Here is a 19,825-nt window from a genome sequence, read left to right as displayed (position 1 = left end):
TAACTAGCAGAAGTTTGCACCTTTTGACCACCTTCACCCAGTTACCCCACCTCCCCCCACCCTGGCAACCACCAGCCTGTTCTCTACATCTTTTTAAACACACACACACACACGTTAATTTTAAGGGATATATTGGTGAGGGAACGTTTTACATGCTCTTTATACTGAAATGTGAAAAGTCAATGCTATTTAAGCAACCAAATTGCCAATCTGTTATTGTTACAAACAAAAAGGAAAAATAAACTGATTTTTATTTCTAAATAAGAGGGTTGCTGAAGGGCCTTCGCCTTCCTGGGGTATGACGCTCAGAAGCTCTGACAACTGAGCCCTAAAGCCCCCCAGTCACGGGTCAGGTTAGTTTTAGGCACAGTTCTCAGATGTAAGGCCTCCTCCTCCCCACACCCTCCAGGGTGAGACGGGGCGGAGCCCGGAGGGCCCCGGAGGCGGGAGGGGCGGGACAGGGCGCGAGCGGGGCGGCGGCGGCGGCCTGATTCTTCCTCCGCCGGGGGCGGGACCTCCGGGTTCCCGCGCGCAGGCCGCACTGGCCCCTGGGTCTCCTCCTGGGCCCTGCGCCATTTCCGCTACTCTCGGCTGAGCGGGCCCCCCGGGGCTAGTCCCGCCGCTGGGCCGCGCGGAGCTAACCGCCTGGCGGGATGCGGCCGCCCCCGGAGACGTGCTGGCTGCTCCTCTGGCTGCCGCCGCTGGCCGTGCTGCCGGCGGGCGCGGTGCGCGGCGAGGAGAACGAGGCGGCGTTGTCAGGTAACCGCGGGCACGGGCGGCGGGCGCGCGCACGCTCCTCGGCTCCCCCGCTCCCTACCCCCAGCTCCTCGCCCCCTCTCCCCGTCTCGCCCGGCTCCCCGGTGATGAACCAAGCTCTTCCTTCCCCGGGCGGCGGGGCGCGGGGAGCTGTTTCCCTGCCCGGCTTAAGGCTCCCTCCGCGGGCGCGGCCTCCCTTACCGCCTGCTTGGGCTTCCCTGGTCTCTGCTGGCACTTGGACACTATAATTTTAGGATTAGAAGCAACTGCAGAGTTCATTCTGGCCCAGTTCCCTCGTTTTACAGAAGCAACCGAAGCCCAGAGAAGTTTTGATTAGTCCAAGGACACACAGATAGTCATTGTACAGATGATCCTAGTCTCCCGACTTTCAACACAGGGCATTTGTATACATCAACTTAGGTTGAAAGTATTATTTATCTAGCTAAAACTTTGGACTCAAGACTAGAGAAGGTGAAAGCTTTGGCTTTAGAATTGGACTGAAATTCCCCTGCCCTAACTAGCTCTGTGACCTTGAGTGAGTCGTGCTACTACTGGTCACATGTAAAACATGGATAATATTTCACAAGATTACTGTGATGTTTAACGTGTCCCTGGTACAAAGGAAACAAGATATGGTAGCTGTTCATAGTGTTGTTATGGGCTGTCTGGAGTGGGGCAAGGCAAGAGTTCTAACTCCACAACTGCTACTAATTTGCTATGAGCTTAACGTTTCTTTTTCACTGTTTTCACTATTTTTAAAAGATTTCCTGGAATCACTGTCCACTAACTTCTCTTCATCTTATTGCCCCCCTTTGGTTGCAAGGGAGGCAACCAAGTGTGGGCCTTTAGCTGGGCATAGCTGCTCCCCTCCAATAAAATCAGGATTGTTTGTCTAAGGATAAAGGCAGTTATCAGATTGAGCTGGAGCTACCAACTCCTCTGTATCTTGCAGTGAGGTACGCCCTGGGGGACTCTTCTATACCAGTTTTCATTGAATGGACATTTGTTGAGCATTTACTATGTGCTAGGCAGTGTTAAAAGTGCTTTAACTGCATTATCTTATTTAATACTCACAGTAGCCGTATGGGGTAGGCACCATTTATACACCCATTTTACAGAAGAGGAAACAAAGTCTTGGTAGTAGGAGGGGAAAATCACAGATCTGTCTAAGAATGAGGGTTTCTGAGCATGGCAGCAGCCAGAAAATAAGTAAGTAGCCTTGGACCAGCATCCAGAACCTTGATTTCTCTAGTTCGGTCATTACATTCAGCCACCCACTTGCAGAATTACGTTGGTCCAGGCACGTAATCTTTATAGGCCATAGTTTTCTCATCAGTAAAGATGAAGATGTTCTATTACTGAATGTTCTCCAATAATTTCCTTACCTTTTATTTGCCTCAATGAACCCACTGTTTTTCAGGTTTTTATGTTACCAGATTTAGTGTTAACAATGTCAACTTTTTATTTTGTTAATCAAATCATACATAAATGCTTCTGCTCTGCCTGAGACATGCAGGATGCCCACTGAGTTGATAAAATTCTAGTCCACAGCTAAGAGAAATGGCAACTTCTGTTGCCTTATAGCAACACTTGCGCTTCCAGATGGGCTTCACAACTGAGACTTCTTTTTTTTTACATCTTTATTGGAATATAATTGCTTTACAATGGTGTGTTAGTTTCTGCTTTATAACAAAGTGAATCAGTTATACATATACATATGTTCCCATCTCTCTTCCCTCTTGCGTCTCCCTCCTTCCCACCCTCCCTATCCCACCCCTCCATGTGGTCACAAAGCACCAAGCTGATCTCCCTGTGCTATGCGGCTGCTTCCCACTAGCTCTCTGTTTTACGTTTGGTAGTGTATATATGTCCATGACACTGTCTCAATTTGTCACAGCTTACCCTTCCCCCTCCCCATATCCTCAAGTCCATTCTCTAGTAGGTCTGTGTCTTTATTCCCATCTTACCCCTAGGTTCTTCATGACATTTTTTTTTTCTTAGATTCCATATATATGTGTTAGCATACGGTATTTGTCTTTCTCTTTCTGACTTACTTCATTCTGTATGACAGACTCTAGGTCCATCCATCTCATTACAAATAGCTCAATTTCATTTCTTTTTATGGTTGTGTAATATTCCATAGTATATATGTGCCACATCTTCTTTATCCATTCATCCGATGATGGACACTTAGGTTGCTTCCATGTCCGGGCTATTGTAAATAGAGCTGCAATGAACATTTTGGTACATGTCTCTTTTTGAATTATGGTTTTCTCAGGGCATATGCCCAGTAGTGGGATTGCTGGGTCATATGGTAGTTCTATTTGTAGTTTTTTAAGGAATCTCCATACTGTTCTCCATAGTGGCTGTACCAATTCACATTCCCACCAGCAGTGCAAGAGTGTTCCCTTTTCTCCACACCCTGTCCGGCATTTATTGTTTCTAGATTTTTTGATGATGGCCATTCTGACCGGTGTGAGATGATACCTCACTGTAGTTTTGATTTGCATTTCTCTAATGATTAATGATGTTGAGCATTCTTTCATGTGTTTGTTGGCAATCTGTATATCTTCTTTGGAGAAATGTCTATTTAGGTCTTCTGCCCATTTTTCGATTGGGTTGTTTGTTTTTTTGTTATTGAGCTGCATGAGCTGCTTGTAAATTTTGGAGATTAATCCTTTGTCAGTTGCTTCATTTGCAAACATTTTCTCCCATACTGAGGGTTGTCTTTTGGTCTTTTTTATGGTTTCCTTTGCTGTGCAAAAGCTTTGAAGTTTCATTAGGTCCCATTTGTTTATTTTTGCTTTTATTTCCATTTCTCTAGGAGGTGGGTCAAAAAGGATCTTGCTGTGATTTATGTCATAGAGTGTTCTGCCTATGTTTTCCTCTAAGAGTTTGATAGTTTCTGGCCTTACATTTAGGTCTTTAATCCGTTTTGAGCTTATTTTTGTGTATGGTGTTAGGGAGTGTTCTTTTACATGTACCTGTCCAGTTTTCCCAGCACCACTTATTGAAGAGGTTGTCCTTTCTCCACTGTACATTCCTGCCTCCTTTATCAACGATAAGGTGACCCTATGTGCATGGGTTTATCTCTGGGCTTTCTATCCTGTTCCATTGATCTATCTTTCTGTTTTTGTGCCAGTACCATACTGTCTTGATTACTGTAGCTTTGTAGTATAGTCTGAAGTCAGGGAGTCTGATTCCTCCAGCTCCGTTTTTTGTTCTCAAGATTGCTTTGGCTATTCGGGGTCTTTTGTGTTTCCATACAAATTGTGAAATTTTTTGTTCTAGTTCTGTGAAAAATGCCAATGGTAGTTTCATAGGGATTGCATTGAATCTGTAGATTGCTTTGGGTAGTAGAGTCATTTTCACAATGTTGATTCTCCCAATCCAAGAACATGGTATATCTCTCCATCTATTTGTATCATCTTTAATTTCTTTCATCAGTGTCTTATAATTTTCTGCATACAGGTCTTTTGCCTCCTTAGGTAGGTTTATTCCTAGATATTTTATTCTTTTTGTTGCAATGGTAAATGGGAGTGTTTTCTTAATTTCACTTTCAGATTTTTCATTATTAGTGTATAGGAGTGCCAGAAATTTCTGTGCATTAATTTTGTGTCCTGCTACTTTACCAAATTCATTGATTAGCTCTAGTAGTTTTCTGGTAGCATCTTTAGGATTCTCTATGTATAGTATCATGTCATCTGCACACAGTGACAGCGTTACTTCTTCTTTTCCGATTTGGATTCCTTTTATTTCCTTTTCTTCTCTGATTGCTGTGGCTAAAACTTCCAAAACTATGTTGACTAAGAGTGGTGAGAGTGGGCAACCTTGTCTTGTTCCTGATCTTAGTGGAAATGCTTTCAGTTTTTCACCATTGAGGACAATGTTGGCTGTGGGTTTGTCGTATATGGCCTTTATTATGTTGAGGAAAGTTCCCTCTATGCCTACTTTCTGCAGGGTTTTTATCATAAATGGGTGTTGAATTTTGTCAAAAGCTTTCTCTGCATCTATTGAGATGATCATATGGTTTTTCTCCTTCAATTTGTTAATATGGTGTATCACGTTGATTGATTTGCATGTATTGAAGAATCCTTGCATTCCTGGAATAAACCCCACTTGATCATGGTGTATGATCCTTTGAATGTGCTGTTGGATTCTGTTTGCTAGTATTTTGTTGAGGATTTTTGCATCTATGTTCATCAGTGATATTGGCCTGTAGTTTTCTTTCTTTCTGACATCCTTGTCTGGTTTTGGTATCAGGATGATGGTGGCCTCATAGAATGAGTTTGGGAGTGTTCCTCCCTCTACTATATTTTGGAAGAGTTTGAGAAGGATAGGTGTTAGCTCTTCTCTATATGTTTGATAGAATTCGCCTGTGAAGCCATCTGGTCCTGGGCTTTTGTTTGTTGGAAGATTTTTTATCACAGTTTCAATTTCAGTGCTTGTGATTGGTCTGTTCATCTTTTCTATTTCTTCCTGATTCAGTCTTGGCAGGTTGTGCATTTCTAAGAATTTGTCCATTTCTTCCAGGTTGTCCATTTTATTGGCATAGAGTTGCTTGTAGTAATGTCTCATGATCTTTTGTATTTCTGCAGTGTCAGTTGTTACTTCTCCTTTTTCATTTCTAATTCTATTGATTTGAGTCTTCTCCCTTTTTTTCTTGATGAGTCTGGCCAATGGTTTATCAATTTTGTTTATCTTCTCAAAGAACCAGCTTTTAGTTTTATTGATCTTTGCTATTGTTTCCTTCATTTCTTTTTCATTTATTTCTGATCTGATCTTTATGATTCCTTTCCTTCTGCTAACGTTGGGGGTTTTTTGTTCTTTCTCTAATTGCTTTAGGCGCAAGGTTAGGTTGTTTATTCGAGATGTTTCCTGTTTCTTAAGGTAGGATTGTATTGCTATAAACTTCCCTCTTAGAACTGCTTTTGCTGAATCCCATAGGTTTTGGGTCGTTGTGTCTCCATTGTCATTTGTTTCTAGGTATTTTTTGATTTCCTCTTTGATTTCTTCAGTGATCATTTCATTATTAAGGAGTATATTGTTTAGCCTCCATGTGTTTGTATTTTTTACAGATCTTTTCCTATAATTGATATCTAGTCTCATGGCATTGTGGTCGGAAAAGATACTTGATACAATTTCAATTTTCTTAAATTTACCGAGGCTTGATTTGTGACCCAAGATATGATCTATCCTGGAGAATGTTCCATGAGCACTTGAGAAAAATGTGTATTCTGTTGTTTTTGGGTGGAATGTCCTATAAATATCAATTAAGTCCATCTTGTTTAATGTATCGTTTAAAGCTTGTGTCTCCTTATTTATTTTCATTCTGGATGATCTGTCCATTGGTGAAAGTGGGGTATTGAAATCCCCTACTATGAGTGTGTTACTGTTGATTTCCCCTTTTATGTCTGTTAGCATATGCCTTATGTATTGAGGTGCTCCTATGTTGGGTGCATAAATATTTACAATTGTTATATCTTCTTCTTGGATCGATCCCTTTATCATTATGTAGTGTCCTTCTTTGTCTCTTCTAGTAGTCTTTATTTTAAAGTCTATTTTGTCTGATATGAGAATTGTTACTCCAGCTTTCTTTTGGTTTCCATTTGCATGGAATATCTTTTTCCATCCCCTCACTTTCAGTCTGTATGTGTCCCTAGGTTTGAAGTGGGTCTCCTGTAGACAGCATCTATGTGGGTCTTGTTTTTGTATCCATTCAGCCAGTCTGTGTCTTTTGGTGGGAGCATTTACATTTAAGGTAATTATCAATATGTATGTTCCTATTCCCATTTTCTTAATTGTTTTGTGTTTGTTATTGTACGTCTTTTCCTTCTCTTGTGTTTCTTGCCTAGAGAAGTTCCTTTAGCATTTGTTGTAAAGTTGGTTTTGTTGTGCCGAACTCTCTCAGCTTTTGCTTGTCTGTAAAGGTTTTAATTTCTCCATGAAATCTGAATGAGATCCTTGCTGGGTAGAGTAATCTTGGTTGCAGGTTTTTCTCCTTCATCACTTTAAATATGTCCTGCCACTCCCTTCTGGCTTGCAGAGTTTCTGCTGAAAGATCAGCTGTTAACCTTATGGGGATTCCCTTGTGTGTTATTTGTTGTTTTTCCCTTGCTGCTTTTAATATTTTTTTTTGTATTTAATTTTTGACAGTTTGATTAACATGTGCCTTGGCGTGTTTCTCCTTGGATCTATCCTATATGGGACCTTGTGTTCTTCCTGGACTTGATTAACTATTTCCTTTCCCATATTAGGGAAGTTTTCAACTATAATCTCTTCAAATATTTTCTCAGTCCCTTTCTTTTTCTCTTCTTCTTCTGGAACCCCTATAATTCGAATGTTGGTGCGTTTAATGTTGTCCCAGAGGTCTCTGAGACTGTCCTCAGTGCTTTTCATTCTTTTTTCTTTATTCTGGGCGTGAACTTCATCTCAGGAATGAACCATAGCCGTAGGCCATTTGAAACCACAGCTTTCAAATTCATCTGTGGAGAAGAAAATCAGTACTGGAAGTTAAAATCAGGCCTGAATGTGCATTAGCGTGTGATAGTTGCAGTTTCATTCTCTATGCACATTCTTGGAGAAATGAAAATCAAATTCATATTCAAGCCAGGTTAGAAGAACAACAGCTGGGGTTAATCGAGAAGTTCCTTTGTAACTTTGGTACTACATGCTAATTACTTTGAATTTGAATTTACAAAATAATACCAAGAAAAATCCTTCCTCCCTTTGAACTCTCAGGAGTTAAGGTTTGTTGCTTTTTGTTTTAACTATTCTCCCTCCCTTTCCTTATCCCAAAAGAAAAGCAGTTAACATAGGCCAGATGGAGAAAGCGGCTGTCTAATAATTGATTTTATTGTTCAGTTATAATTTCATCTGAAGATATTTTTTCCCGTAAGGGCCCTGTAAGGTTAAATTTTCAGAAGGAACATTGCTGAAATACTCTTATGTTGGAGATTGTTTAAGATCTGCTAGATTAGAAGAGTGTATGTGCTTTTTATTTTTAGCATATTCTATAAGTAGGTTTAAGTACTGCCTGCCCTTTTCTGAAGTTTTGACTAAATATTTTTACCTTAAAATAAAAGGTAATTTAGTTTATGACTAAACTCTTTAACTTAATTATATCTTTATACATTTAGGAAAACATAAATGACAAAAGTAGTACAAAAGAGTAATTTTAAATTTAATTTATCAGTTAAAGCAAGTGATGTGCAGTTGTCTCTTTTTTTATATACGATATGTAGTCCTAACATTAGATTAATTGAATATTTTCAAATTGAGTGGTATTTTAAATGAACTAAGGGATTTCACTGGTAAAGGTAACCCTAACTCACATCCTTTGGTAATGTAAAGAATTGCACTTTGTCACAGCAGTTTGGGCACAACTGTCCAGAAATACACTGTTCTCCAGGAGTCAGGCTTATTGAAAGGTTCAAGAGAGCCTGCCGAGGATTGCAGGTAGTTAAGGAGGGCCGTGCTCGGTCCGTGGCCTTGCTGGGGTAGCCATAATAAGCGTGGTATTCGGGGTTGGCCCTTCTTATACGCCTAAGTATTTGGGAAACGAGGCAGAGCTGGGATAGCCCACCCTTGCAGACCCCTCTCCTGACCTGAATCAGGCTTGAGGAAGTGAATACCTAGGTTATGGGAGCACCCTCTGGGGAGGAGCCATACTTCAGCTCCAGGGGGAAGCAGTGGCTCTCCCTAGGCAAAGGTTGTTCTGGTCTGACCAAATGAATGATTATTATTACATTTTTATGAATCCCTAGAAATTCCCTTTTGTTTTCTGGATTGCCTTGTGAGGGGATGTTGTTGATATTGTGATTTATTTGGATTTGCCCAGATCTGACACCAGGAGGTTCCAATCCTAGCTGAATGAACTGGCAAAGACTGAGACTGCATGAATAAATGACGCCTGCAGACCTGCCAGCAGCTTCACAGCCCTCTGTGTCAGGGCTGGAACAGGTGGTAGAGTTCAGCCAGGCAGTCAAGCTGGCTATAATCTCTGTTTCCTACCCGCAGGCAGAGATAGAGGAAGTAGAAACTGAATAATGAAATGTCTCTAGAAAATTACTGAAGGGAGGAGGGGCCTAGGAAAGACAACGTTTATAAACAATCTAAGATGAAAAGATCTGGTTCCCTCTAGGAAGGCAGTAGGCCAGCTGTGGTAAGAATCTTGATTGTCCAAGTCACTGTCTTATGCTAGCTGCCCATGGCTTAAGATTCACAAGATTCACATGAACTCACTTGGAGCTAGGGTTGTGGTTTCTTGTGGCTGTGAGTTTCTAGTTCCTTGGATAATTAGGAATTCTTGTGTGGGTGGATTGAGATGCATTCACCTCAGGAGACAGGTGATAACAATGAGGGCAGCCAGAGGGCACCATGAAATGCTGACACCTTGTCTATAATGTCTCATGTATTGTGTGAATTCAACATCAGTTTCACCTCAAAAGCCAGAGGCCGCTCTGGAGAATTCCAGGGGAGATGCCGTTTGCAACATGCTTTTAGTAGTGTTTCTGTAAGTATCAAGAATCAGGGCAACATACCCCTATCTGTACTTTCCTTAATCTGGTTGAAGACCAGGGTGAAATCAGAGCAAGTTCTTTTCTTCTAACTGGGAGGTGTTTACACAGAGTACACTGATGTACCATATAGAGTACAATAAAAACACGCTGATCGCCACCTCTTGCTTCCCTCTGCCCTTTTCTACCTGGTGCGGAGAAAGAAGAGGGTTCTCAGCCCAAGGGATATTAAGGGTTACAGCTCTCCACCCTCTAGTTAAGGGTACATTGATGATGGGGTAGGGTAAGGCGGAGGTGTAGCCTGCAGGTTCTCTGGGTGGGATGGCAATGGCACAGGCTGGACAGGTGTCCAGCATTAGGTTGCTTCAAGGGGAAGAGCAGAGTGTACCCCCTTTTACGGTGCTGGCACTGGCCAGCCTCTTATAAAGATCGGCCGGCTTTCACTGGGTCGGCTCTGCATGCCCAAATAACCTACCAGTCCCCTCGAATTACAACACACACATGAAAGACAAATATTTAAATGCTACGGGTACAATAATGAACATGCCATGTCCCTAACTTCATGGCAAGAGAATATAAACTAAAAAATACATATATAATATGAAGAGAATAAAGCAGAGTAAGAAGAAAGTGGGTGAAAGGGGTAGGAGTGTGCCATTTTAGACAGTGGGGTCAGAGAAGGCCTTCCTGAGAAGGTGAATTTTGAGCAAATACATACGTTATCTATCTGAAGGAGCAAGCTCTGCCGAGATCTGGGGAAAGCCGGTTGCAGGTGGAGGAAACAGCATGTAGGACAGGTTGAGGCAGGGATGCTTGGTGTGGCCGGAGAGGCTAAGCAGGAGGAAAGGTCAGAGGTGCCCAGGTCCTAGGAGAGGAGGGTGGGTTTTCTTACGGGTGTGATGAGAAGTCATTGGAGGGTTTTGAGCAGGTAAATGCTGTGCTCTGGTTGATGTTTCTAAAAGGTCCCTGTACTGATTAGAGAATAGGTTGTAGGGGAGCATCGTAGGGGCGATTCTGGAAGCACACCAGCTAGAAGTCTCTTATAGTAACCCAAGTGCAAGAAGACTGCGGCCTGCACAGCACAGAAGCATTTACTCCTAAATTCAAGCTATTGCACTCTACCCGAATTGCGTCATCTTGCTCTTATCTGAAGAGTTACAGATATCAGATGATTTAGCAGACAGTCTTAGGACCAAAATGGAAAAAAAAAAAAACCTCACTGGAAGGCAGCGTTTGTTTGCAAAGCTCAGGCTCCGAAGGGTTTTTCCTCAGACCACTAACAAGAGGGTAGTTCGTGTACTTAGGGGAATTGACTCAGCCCTTGAAGTGGTGGAACGCTCTCTAGGAGAAGGGATGCACGGAGGGACCCTGGAAAGACCCCAAGAAAAGCCCCTAGTGAGCACGCGTATGGCATTAGGAGTAACCCTGAAGGAAGAACGGGCTGCAGTTAACGTTGTCATGATGGTCTGGGCCGCCGGGGTCTGCAGACCATAGACCTCACGCTCTTCACCTGACCCCAGCCCCAGAGTGTGCTCCCTTCCCGACGATAGGTAGGAATCCCCTCTTCCACTGGGGACTCCCAGCATAAGGTTCTCAACTCCAGCCGCCCGATTTCACCCTGTTCCTGCCTAGAGAGCCCACAGGGGGCCGCGGAAGGCAGAACATGGGATACCAGCAGGCGAGTCCGGAGCCGCCCCTGTGGTCACTAGCTGAGGGCTTTTAACGCGCGTGGTGTGTTATCATCGCAGTCGCTCAGGCTCTTCCAGGGTCCGCACTGCCTCCTTGGACATGCGTCTTTCATACGGCCAGCTGCAGCCCCCTGGGGTCCCGGGAGGGCCCTGTCCCCTGTGCAGCCCGTGGCCAGGAGTCGTTTGTGTCTCAGATACACCCAAGAAGGCTCCTCAGCATCTGTTGCTGTGTGTGTTGTTAACACCGTTCTGCATTCTCCTTTTTGCCCTTGTGTATAAACAGACCATGAAAGAATGCATTTTTTTTTTTTTTTTTTTTTTTTTTTTTTTTGCGGTATGTGGGCCTCTCACTGTTGTGGCCTCTCCCGTTGCGGAGCACAGGCTCCGGACGCGCAGACTCAGCGGCCATGGCTCACGGGCCCAGCCGCTCCGCGGCATGTGGGATCTTCCCAGACCGGGGCACGAACCCGTTTCCCCTGCATCGGCAGGCGGACTCTGAACCACTGCGCCACCAGGGAAGCCCGAAAGAATGCATTTTTAATTTTTGTATCCTGTATTTAAAAGAGAGCCTCTAGAGCTTCCTTCTCGTGCCTTTTTGAGATCTGCCTCTTAACCTGGATTCTTATATTTGCATCTCAGACTCTCAAACTCTGCAAATTTCTTGGTATATTTAAAAACATATGCATCACAATGTTAAGAGTAAAGATTAAATGGTTTCACAGCATCACAGCGGAGGGTATGGATCCTCCTGTAACTTCCCTGCTTTGTGCAGCCACCTGAGAACCTTGACTTTTATGCAGTTATATTTTCAGAGGTGATAGGCATTCACAGTGTCTGTTTCTTCACTTTTCTCCAACTTAATGCTAAGGTGTTTCTAGGCAGGACCAGGACCTATCTGGACTTACTTAGTGTTCATCCCTAAATGGATGTAATTGTCGACTTGTTATTACTGATTACCCGATCCTTCCCCAGTTTTGGTGTAGCAGGTTGTTCTAGCTTCATTTCAGGTTTTTCTGGAGAAACAGGTGGTCACACTCTCCTTAGAGGAGTGAGGGTTGGGGCATAAGGCCCGTTTCTCGATGTGTGCGTAAACATTCCCTGTTGCTGTTTCATATTTGACAGACGTAGTGGTGATACCCTATCCTGGGTCCAGAAGCATCTGTGACTTTCATCTCACTTCATTTTAAATTCAAATATAGCAGCAGCCTCAGAAAAAAATGAACCCCATTACTTCATAATTTTCTTGTGGCGTTTACTACATTTACCATCTGTAATGCAGCACCTGTCTTCTCTCTCTCTCTGTTACACTGTGTTATATTGTATTATATATTACGTACTATATATAAAATATTTTTTGTGTATTACACAGAACACACACACATATGTATGTACTACATCTGTCTCCAGCCAGACTTCTCCTGTGCTACAGACCTATCCATCTTCACCTAGCCCCACCAACCAAGACTCAGTCCTTCTAAAATTGAACTCTTCCCCTTTTTTTGCTTCTTCTCTAGTATTCCTTATCCCACTCACCAGAACCATCAGGTCATTTCTGAATCTCTGAGTCTGTTGATTCCACTTCCCAGGTGCTCTTACATCTGTGCTTTCTCCTGCCTACTTAGTTTGTTTCTTGCTTAGACTGCTTCGGGAGCCTCCACAGTTCTTCTGCTTTCCGTCTTCTCCCCCTCTAACGTTTTGTGTGGCCTACAGAACGCTCTTTCTAAGACCCGACTGTGTCCTCTGTCCCCACAGATCCATTCTGTGCCGTGCTCTCCTCTGCTCAGGTCCTGGCAGCTGGCCTCTGTGGGCTTCTTTGCCCTCTGGCTTCCGATTGGGTTTGGCAGATGAGAGGCACTGACGAGAGGGCAGGAGAGAGCCCCGCCCTGAAGCTCTGGCAGGGCTTGCATTCCCTTAGACTGCTGTCCTCTTGGCTCCAGTACTTTGCCATTTCAGGCCTAGGGATGTGGAAGGCTGTCTGCCCTTGCTGGTGCCTGGGAACTTCACGGTTCCTTGTTGTTAATGCCTTAACCCTGCCTACATCTTCACTGAACTCTTCTCAGTTAAACCCTTTGGAATGTCCACAGTGTCTTGCCGAGACTCGGTCACTTCCTAAAATCCTTCAATGCTCTGCTTTCTGCGGGAAGGCCACACTCCTCAGTGTAACAGAAACCACCTAGCTCTCTAGCTGCAGGTGTTGAAATGTCCTGTTTATTCCCTACACTCCATCCTCGTGAATGGCCGAAGCCCTTCCATGCCTTCCCTCATCTCCGTGGTTCTATACACACGTTTGTCCCCCCACCCCCTGACTTCTGTCTCGTTGCCTCTGACTGTGCTTCAGTGCTCCACTCACGCTTCCTCCTTTCTGGGAAGCCTCCCTCAGTCCTTGCCCTCGACTTCAAGATTGAAAAAGTGCCTATTCTCCGTGCTTTTACAGTCCCTCCATCTGTCATAAGGGTATTGGTACTGGACTGTAAGCTTTTTGTCTGCCTCCTGCTAGATTGGAAAGACTGAGGACTATAATTACCACGTAGAAGAATTTACTGGCCATAGACTACAAAAACAGCCATCATCAACCCTGTGAATAAAAAAGAAAGAAGATAAGATTCTGGACAATTACGTATTTAGGAAATATATTCTTTTTTCTGTTTCCCAGTTCCAAGGTGTAAAGCTTTGAAGGAAATGGATTTAATTAAAACATCTCAGTCAGACTGTTACTGCTACAATCAAAAATCCCAAGTGAAATGGAAGTATATATGGTCAACTGTGCAGGTAAGAGCCTACTTTCAAATTATGTCTTAGGAACAGGGAGTTAAAACGTACTGTTTCAAGAGTAGAAGTAGCTTTTGTATGACACAGAGCTGTGTATCAGTATGAAAGCTGCCTGGGGGCTTACACACAGTAGTTCAGGTTGGGGGGGTGCTATGGGAGGGGACGTTAACCTCCATACTCTTCATCAGCCCCTCTCCAGCCACTCCAAGTGGATATACTGTCTGAGTGCAGTGTGCTTGCTGTTCGGACATGGCTCAAGACAATACTCTCTCACCTACTTTCCAAAATAATTGCTATCTCAGACCCTTCTCTATAGAAATTCTGAAGTTACGTCTGATCCCAGGTGTGGTCAAGATAGTAGTTACTCTTTTTTTTTTTTTTTTGCAGTACGCGGGCCTCTCACCGCTGTGGCCTCTCCCATTGTGGAGCACAGGCTCCGGACGTGCAGGCCCAGCGGCCATGGCTCATGGGCCCAGCCGCCCCGCGGCACATGGGATCCTCCCAGACCAGGGCACAAACCCATGTCCCCTGCATCAGCAGGCGGACTCTCAACCACTGCGCCACCAGGGAAGCCCAGTAGTTACTCTTAATAGCCTAGCACTTTCCTTCCTTCAGCATTTAATGAATATTTATTAAGCACCTACTAAGTGCCAGGAGTTCTTCTAGGCTCTTAGGATCCGTCAGTGAACAAAATAGATCCCCGCTCCTGTGATGTTTACACTCTTGGGAATGGGGGTAGGAGGTAGGGTGGGGTTAGCCATAAATGTAAAAGAGAAGAAAATTATAAAACTAGTAAGTGCTATAAAAAAAAGAAAATGTAGAGTAAGATAAGTGGAATGAGGGGGGTGGAGGCAAGTTGCAGTGTTAAAAGGAGTGGTCAGGGTCATTCTCATTGAAAAGGTGACACATGAGTAAGATGTCAGTGATGTGAGTTACCCAGCAGGGTATCTGAGGTAAGAGCTAGGACATCATCGTATCAGGAGGCACTGGATGTTGCTTTGTACTGTTACTGAGAATATACACCACTTTGCTCACTTGGTTAAAGTGTTATCTGTCAGTTTACAGTTTCACCACTGTAAAGTAACTATTTTCACCTCTGTAATGAATGATTATTTTGAGGGGATAATTTGAGACTATGTGTATGTTTTATTCCTCATCAAACTTTTACCCCCTGGTTTTATTATCTGTTGATGATGCTTGCCAGAATCAGTTATCATCACGATGTTTATCAAATGGTGATTTTCTAATTCCATTATTCCTTCTACATTCATTGGCATTCTTCTGTAAGGAAGAGTTTTACCTCCCCAATTTATTTATATCCATATTGTTTCATGGATCGCCAATTCATTTGCTGGACTACAATTCCTTACTTTTATTATTTGTTTTGTTGTTCAAACCGTCCTAGATTTGGCCAGTAGGAGCCCCTTCGAACTAGCTCTTATGTTCTTAAACTTGTGCCTGTCATTATTTCAGCACTTCTTTACCTTCTGGCAAACAAGATGTTCCCAAGCTTATCCTGTAATTTCTTAGACGCAGCTCTGGAGTCATACATTTTTCCAAGGAGCATTCAGTGTCAGGTGTGTTCATTACTACCGGATATCATGATCATATGTGTATATACACACCCATACTCCTATACACATGGCTGTTTCTTCCTTCCTTTCTTTCTTCTTTCTTCCTGTCTATCTGTCTTCAAAAACCATGAATTCTGGTCTCTCCAACACCACTGGGTTCACTCTAGTGTTTCTCCTTTCCATATCTATAACTCTCTTCTCTGATTGTGAGAAACCTGGTTCCCATTCTCATCAATATATTGATTTATTTGCCTAATCCTAGAGTAATTTCAGAGTTGCTAAGCCATACTGTTGTGAAAAACAAACCTAGTAACAAGAGCTCAGTACTTGTTTACAGTGCGTTTTATCTTTAGTTTGAGGGGTCACGGTCTAAATACTGTGCTCAAGTTACTTGGGTTAATTCATTCCTACCCATCCCCCTTCAACATGGTTATATTATTCATTTGAAATACACTTGTTTTTATTTGTTTCCATTTCAGAGTTTTTCCTCATCCTGGTTGATTTTATTATCATTATTTTTTAGTATGTACAATATTAATATGGCTCAAAAGTCAAAACTACACAAAGGTGTCCTCAGAGAAGTGTCACTCCCCCTCATCCCTTCCCACCCAACCCATGTAGGTAATCAGTCTTGTTAGTTTCTGGTATATCTTTCCTGTGTTTCTTTTTACAAAGGTAAGTGGTGATGCATATTTATAGATGATGCTTAAAGCCATGGGACTAAGGAGTGAGTTTAGACGGAGAAGAGGAGAGGACCAGCGACTGAGCCTGGGTCAGTCAGATATTAAGAGGTCTGGGAGGGGGAAGGGGCCAGCAGAGGAGAGAGAGAAAGGGCAACAAGTGAAGGAGGTGCCCAGGGAGGAGGGAGTGGTCAGCAGCCCCAGACTCTGTTGATGGATCAGATAGAATGACTGGGAATGAGTTGACCATTCGGTTTAGCAACATGGAGGCCACTGATGACCTTGTCGGGGGCAGCCTGTTGGAAATGAAAGCCTGACTGAAGTGGCTAAAGAGAGAATTGGGGGAGAGGAACCGGAGGCTGCAGGTATTGGCAACTTTTAAAAAGAATTTTATTGCAGTGGGAAGTGAGGAAAGGGGGTGATAGCTGAAGGGGAAAATGGAGTCAATAAAAGAGCTTTTTGTGTTTTTCTTTAAGTGGGAAAAATGCCAGCATGTTTGTAAGCTGATAGGAATGGTCTAGTAGAGCGGGAAGAAGTACCGGTGGGATGTCCCTGAGTAGCAAAGGTGGATGGGATCCAGTGCACAGGTTGGGGGCTTGCCTTTAGAATGGAGCATGTAAACCTCCTCTGTGGCAGAAATTTCCTACCGGAAATGCACAGGCCAGAAGCAGAGCATGTGCCTGCAGATGCTGACAGGTGGGGGGATATGGGGATAAGAGCCCTCCCGGTTCTCTTCCAATTTTTTCTGTTCTCAGTGAAGTAGGAAGGATCACCAGCCAGAAGTGAGGCAGGGAGGAGTCACTGGGGTATTGAGGAAGGAGAAGCCGTGAGGTCATCGTTGAAGAGAGTGGAAGAGCCACTGGATAGGAGTGTGTGGTATGATTGCCGGCAGCCTTCCGGTCCTACCTCAGGTTCACAGTCAGGGGTTTGAAGTGAGAGCTCCGCGAGTTTCTCCAGCGTGATCGGTGGTGCAGATGCACGCGTGGAATAGGTGGAGGGACAAAGCGCGAGGGGTACAAACAAGTTAAGGGTACCTATAAGGGAATGCTTTCTAATGATTGATCATGGAACTTCGCTGGAAAAGAAGGGGCTGAGGACGTCAGGGGTGAGCAGCAGAGGAAAGGTGCTTGCTCCCTGCTGGGATCAGTGCTTGCTGGGGTCGGGGTGTTCGGGGGGCACGCTGGAAAGATAGGAGGTGGTGGTCAGCTAATGGGGTGCATTTCACGCAGCCTGTATTGGGGGCTGCAGTTTGGGACTGACAAGATCAGGGTGTGGCTACAGGCATGATTAGCTGAGGTGAGTGGAGCATAAGAAGGGAGGAGTTCAAGGAACCAAGAGGACAGGGTATTGGAAGGAGTTCTATGTGTATCTTGTGTATATTTAATCCCGGAGACATGACAGGAAGTAGTATTGGAGAGAAAGCAGCAGAGAGCCAGGAGCTAAAATCCAAGAGAATCGGGGCGCAGGTGGACAGGTACTGGGCGATTTCACCTGAGGTCTGGGATTCAGAGCTGGTGCTCTCTTTCCCCTTCTCAGGCTTGCCGTATCCTTGGACAAAGAAGAGAAATAGAGAGGGACAGAGGCAGCAGCAGAGTAGTCCTTTAATGATCCCTGGGCTGTCATCATCTGCTTAGTATTGTAGCTGGTTCTTTGCTGTGAGACTTGAGTAGGACCTGGGGTTGGGTTCTGATCCTTCTTCAGCGGGCATGGTGAGAGAAGCCTGAATCACGTACGCTCAGCTGATCTGTAAGATAGAAATGCTTTTTCCTCAATCACAGTAGAAGTGGTAGATATATAAACCCTATTCTCATTAGGTTTATAACCAAATAGTTTGCTACCTATTATTTTCTGTCTCATCCATTTTCACATGTCCCTTGGCCACAGTAACCTGCTGGAAGAGGGAATTCCATCATCCACAACTTAGGGGAAGAAACATCCACTTTAAAAAGTGTCTGTGGGCTTCCCTGGTGGTGCAGTGGTTGAGAGTCCGCCTGCCGATGCAGGGGACGCGGGTTCGTGCCCCGGTCCGGGAAGATCCCACATGCCGCGGAGTGGCTGGGCCCGTGAGCCATGGCCGCTGAGCCAGCGCGTCCGGAGCTGTGCTCTGCAACGGGAGAGGCCACAGCAGTGAGAGGCCCGTGTAACGCAAAAAAAAAAAAAAAAAATTAAAAAAAAAAAGTGTCTGTGCCCCAGTGCATGTTGACTAAACACAGACCTCTGGATCTGTCCCTGGGATCAGAACGTTGCCAAGTACCTCTGAGTGTTCTTTACTCCACCAGTCTTGGGCTCTCTTTACTCCTTTTCTCATGATTTTAAGAAGCTTATAAGAAGTTTTAACTTCTGTGTTTGTGAATTTGTTTGTTCTTGTTTTGTAGGTGAAAATTACCAGTTCAGGCCTGCTCAGTATTGTATATATCACAGAAAGATATAATTGCCAGTATCCAGAAACCATTCTATCTATTATCAAATGTGTGATTCATAAATTTTGGACACCAAAAGAGTCTAATGATATAACCATAACCATCAATCCATATGGGGAGACTGTGTGCTTCTCTGTGAAGCCTGCCAGGAAGATATTTATCTATACAGTAAGCGTGAATCGAAACAGTAAGTCTGTTTTTATTATACATGATTTCTGGAATCAGTTTTTCTGGAGTGACATTTCAGTAAATTGACTTTTTTTCACTAACACTACATTGACACAGAATCTTTGTTTGTGTGTCTGTGTCTTTTTTGCTCCAGTTGTGGATTTCAAACTCTTCCTTGTGTTTGTGGCAGGCATTTTCCTCTTCTTTTATGCAAAGACCTTGAGTCAGTAAGTATTCATTTTTACTTTCTTAAATTTGTAAATCAAAAAGAGTAGGACATTTTTGACCCTGTGCTGAATATTTCCACACTAGTTTGTAGGTCTTGCTTTAGATTTTGCAAACCATTGGTCTGAAGACAGTGTTTGAAAGGTTTTAAAACCAGTAACATTTGTTTGTATAGTATGATATGTACTGGTTACAGAGTACTTTCACATGCATTACTTTGTATTACGTATCAATATACATTTTTTAATAGATTTATTTTATTTTAATTAATTATTTTTTGGCTGTGTTGGGTCTTTTGTTGCTGTGCGCGGGCCTTCTCTAGTTGGAGCGAGGGGGGCTACTCTTCGTTGCGGTGCGTGGGCTTCTTATTGCGGTGGCTTCTCTTGTTGTGGAGCACAGGCTCCAGGCGTGCAGACTTCAGTAGTTGAGACACATGGGCTTCAGTAGTTATGGCTCACGGGCTCTAGAGCGCAGGCTCAGTAGTTGTGGTGCACGGGCTTAGTTGCTCCGCGGCATGTGGGATCTTCCCAGACCAGGGCTCGAACCCATGTGCCCTGCATTGGCAGGCGGGTTCTTAACCACTGTACCACCAGGGAAGCCCCTATACATTATTTTAATTGATTTGATTCTCTTAACAGCTATGTGAGCTCTGGATTATTGTTCTCAATTTATAAATGAGAAAGCCGACATCCGTCATTACATGAGTAGTCTTGCCAGGGCTGAAATTTATACTCAGGTTTTCTGATGCTGGGTGCCTTCCTCTCTCTTACATTTGCACCACCTCCTAGACTTGTGGCTCTGATACAGAAGGTTGAATTTAACATATTATCCTGATACTTTTTTTCTTATAACTTCTCTCGTGAAAAAGGAATTTCTTTCCAGTAATATTTTACTTCTTAACTTGCTATTCTGGGCATTATTTATTTTCAAGTTTTTCCTTATGGCTTAAGAGAGTGTGTTTCATGTCCTCCATGGTCTTAATAAATTGGATGTTGCTTACATAGCCTGAAGAGTAAAGCTTGGACT

The 19,825-nt window shown here is 43.7% G+C and overlaps 1 protein-coding gene across 1 annotated transcript in view; it reads left to right on the top strand.

The window, feature by feature from the left end:
• Positions 1-512: 512 nt before the first annotated feature.
• The window catches only part of NEMP2 (nuclear envelope integral membrane protein 2), a 31,701-nt gene continuing 12,388 nt past the window's right edge, over positions 513-19,825 (top strand). The window contains exons 1-4 of the mRNA XM_081242318.1: positions 513-759; positions 13,617-13,732; positions 18,362-18,593; positions 18,729-18,801. Coding sequence (XP_081098444.1) covers positions 654-759; positions 13,617-13,732; positions 18,362-18,593; positions 18,729-18,801 — 527 coding nt within the window. The 5' untranslated portion in view covers positions 513-653. The remainder of the gene's footprint in view (positions 760-13,616; positions 13,733-18,361; positions 18,594-18,728; positions 18,802-19,825) is intronic.

The sequence above is a fragment of the Mesoplodon bidens genome (assembly GCF_964165515.1).
Source record: "Mesoplodon bidens genome assembly, chromosome: 8".
Classification (NCBI taxonomy): domain Eukaryota; kingdom Metazoa; phylum Chordata; class Mammalia; order Artiodactyla; family Ziphiidae; genus Mesoplodon; species Mesoplodon bidens.
The sequence above is the reverse complement of the archived record's forward strand: the minus strand, read 5'-3'. Positions and strand labels throughout refer to the sequence as shown.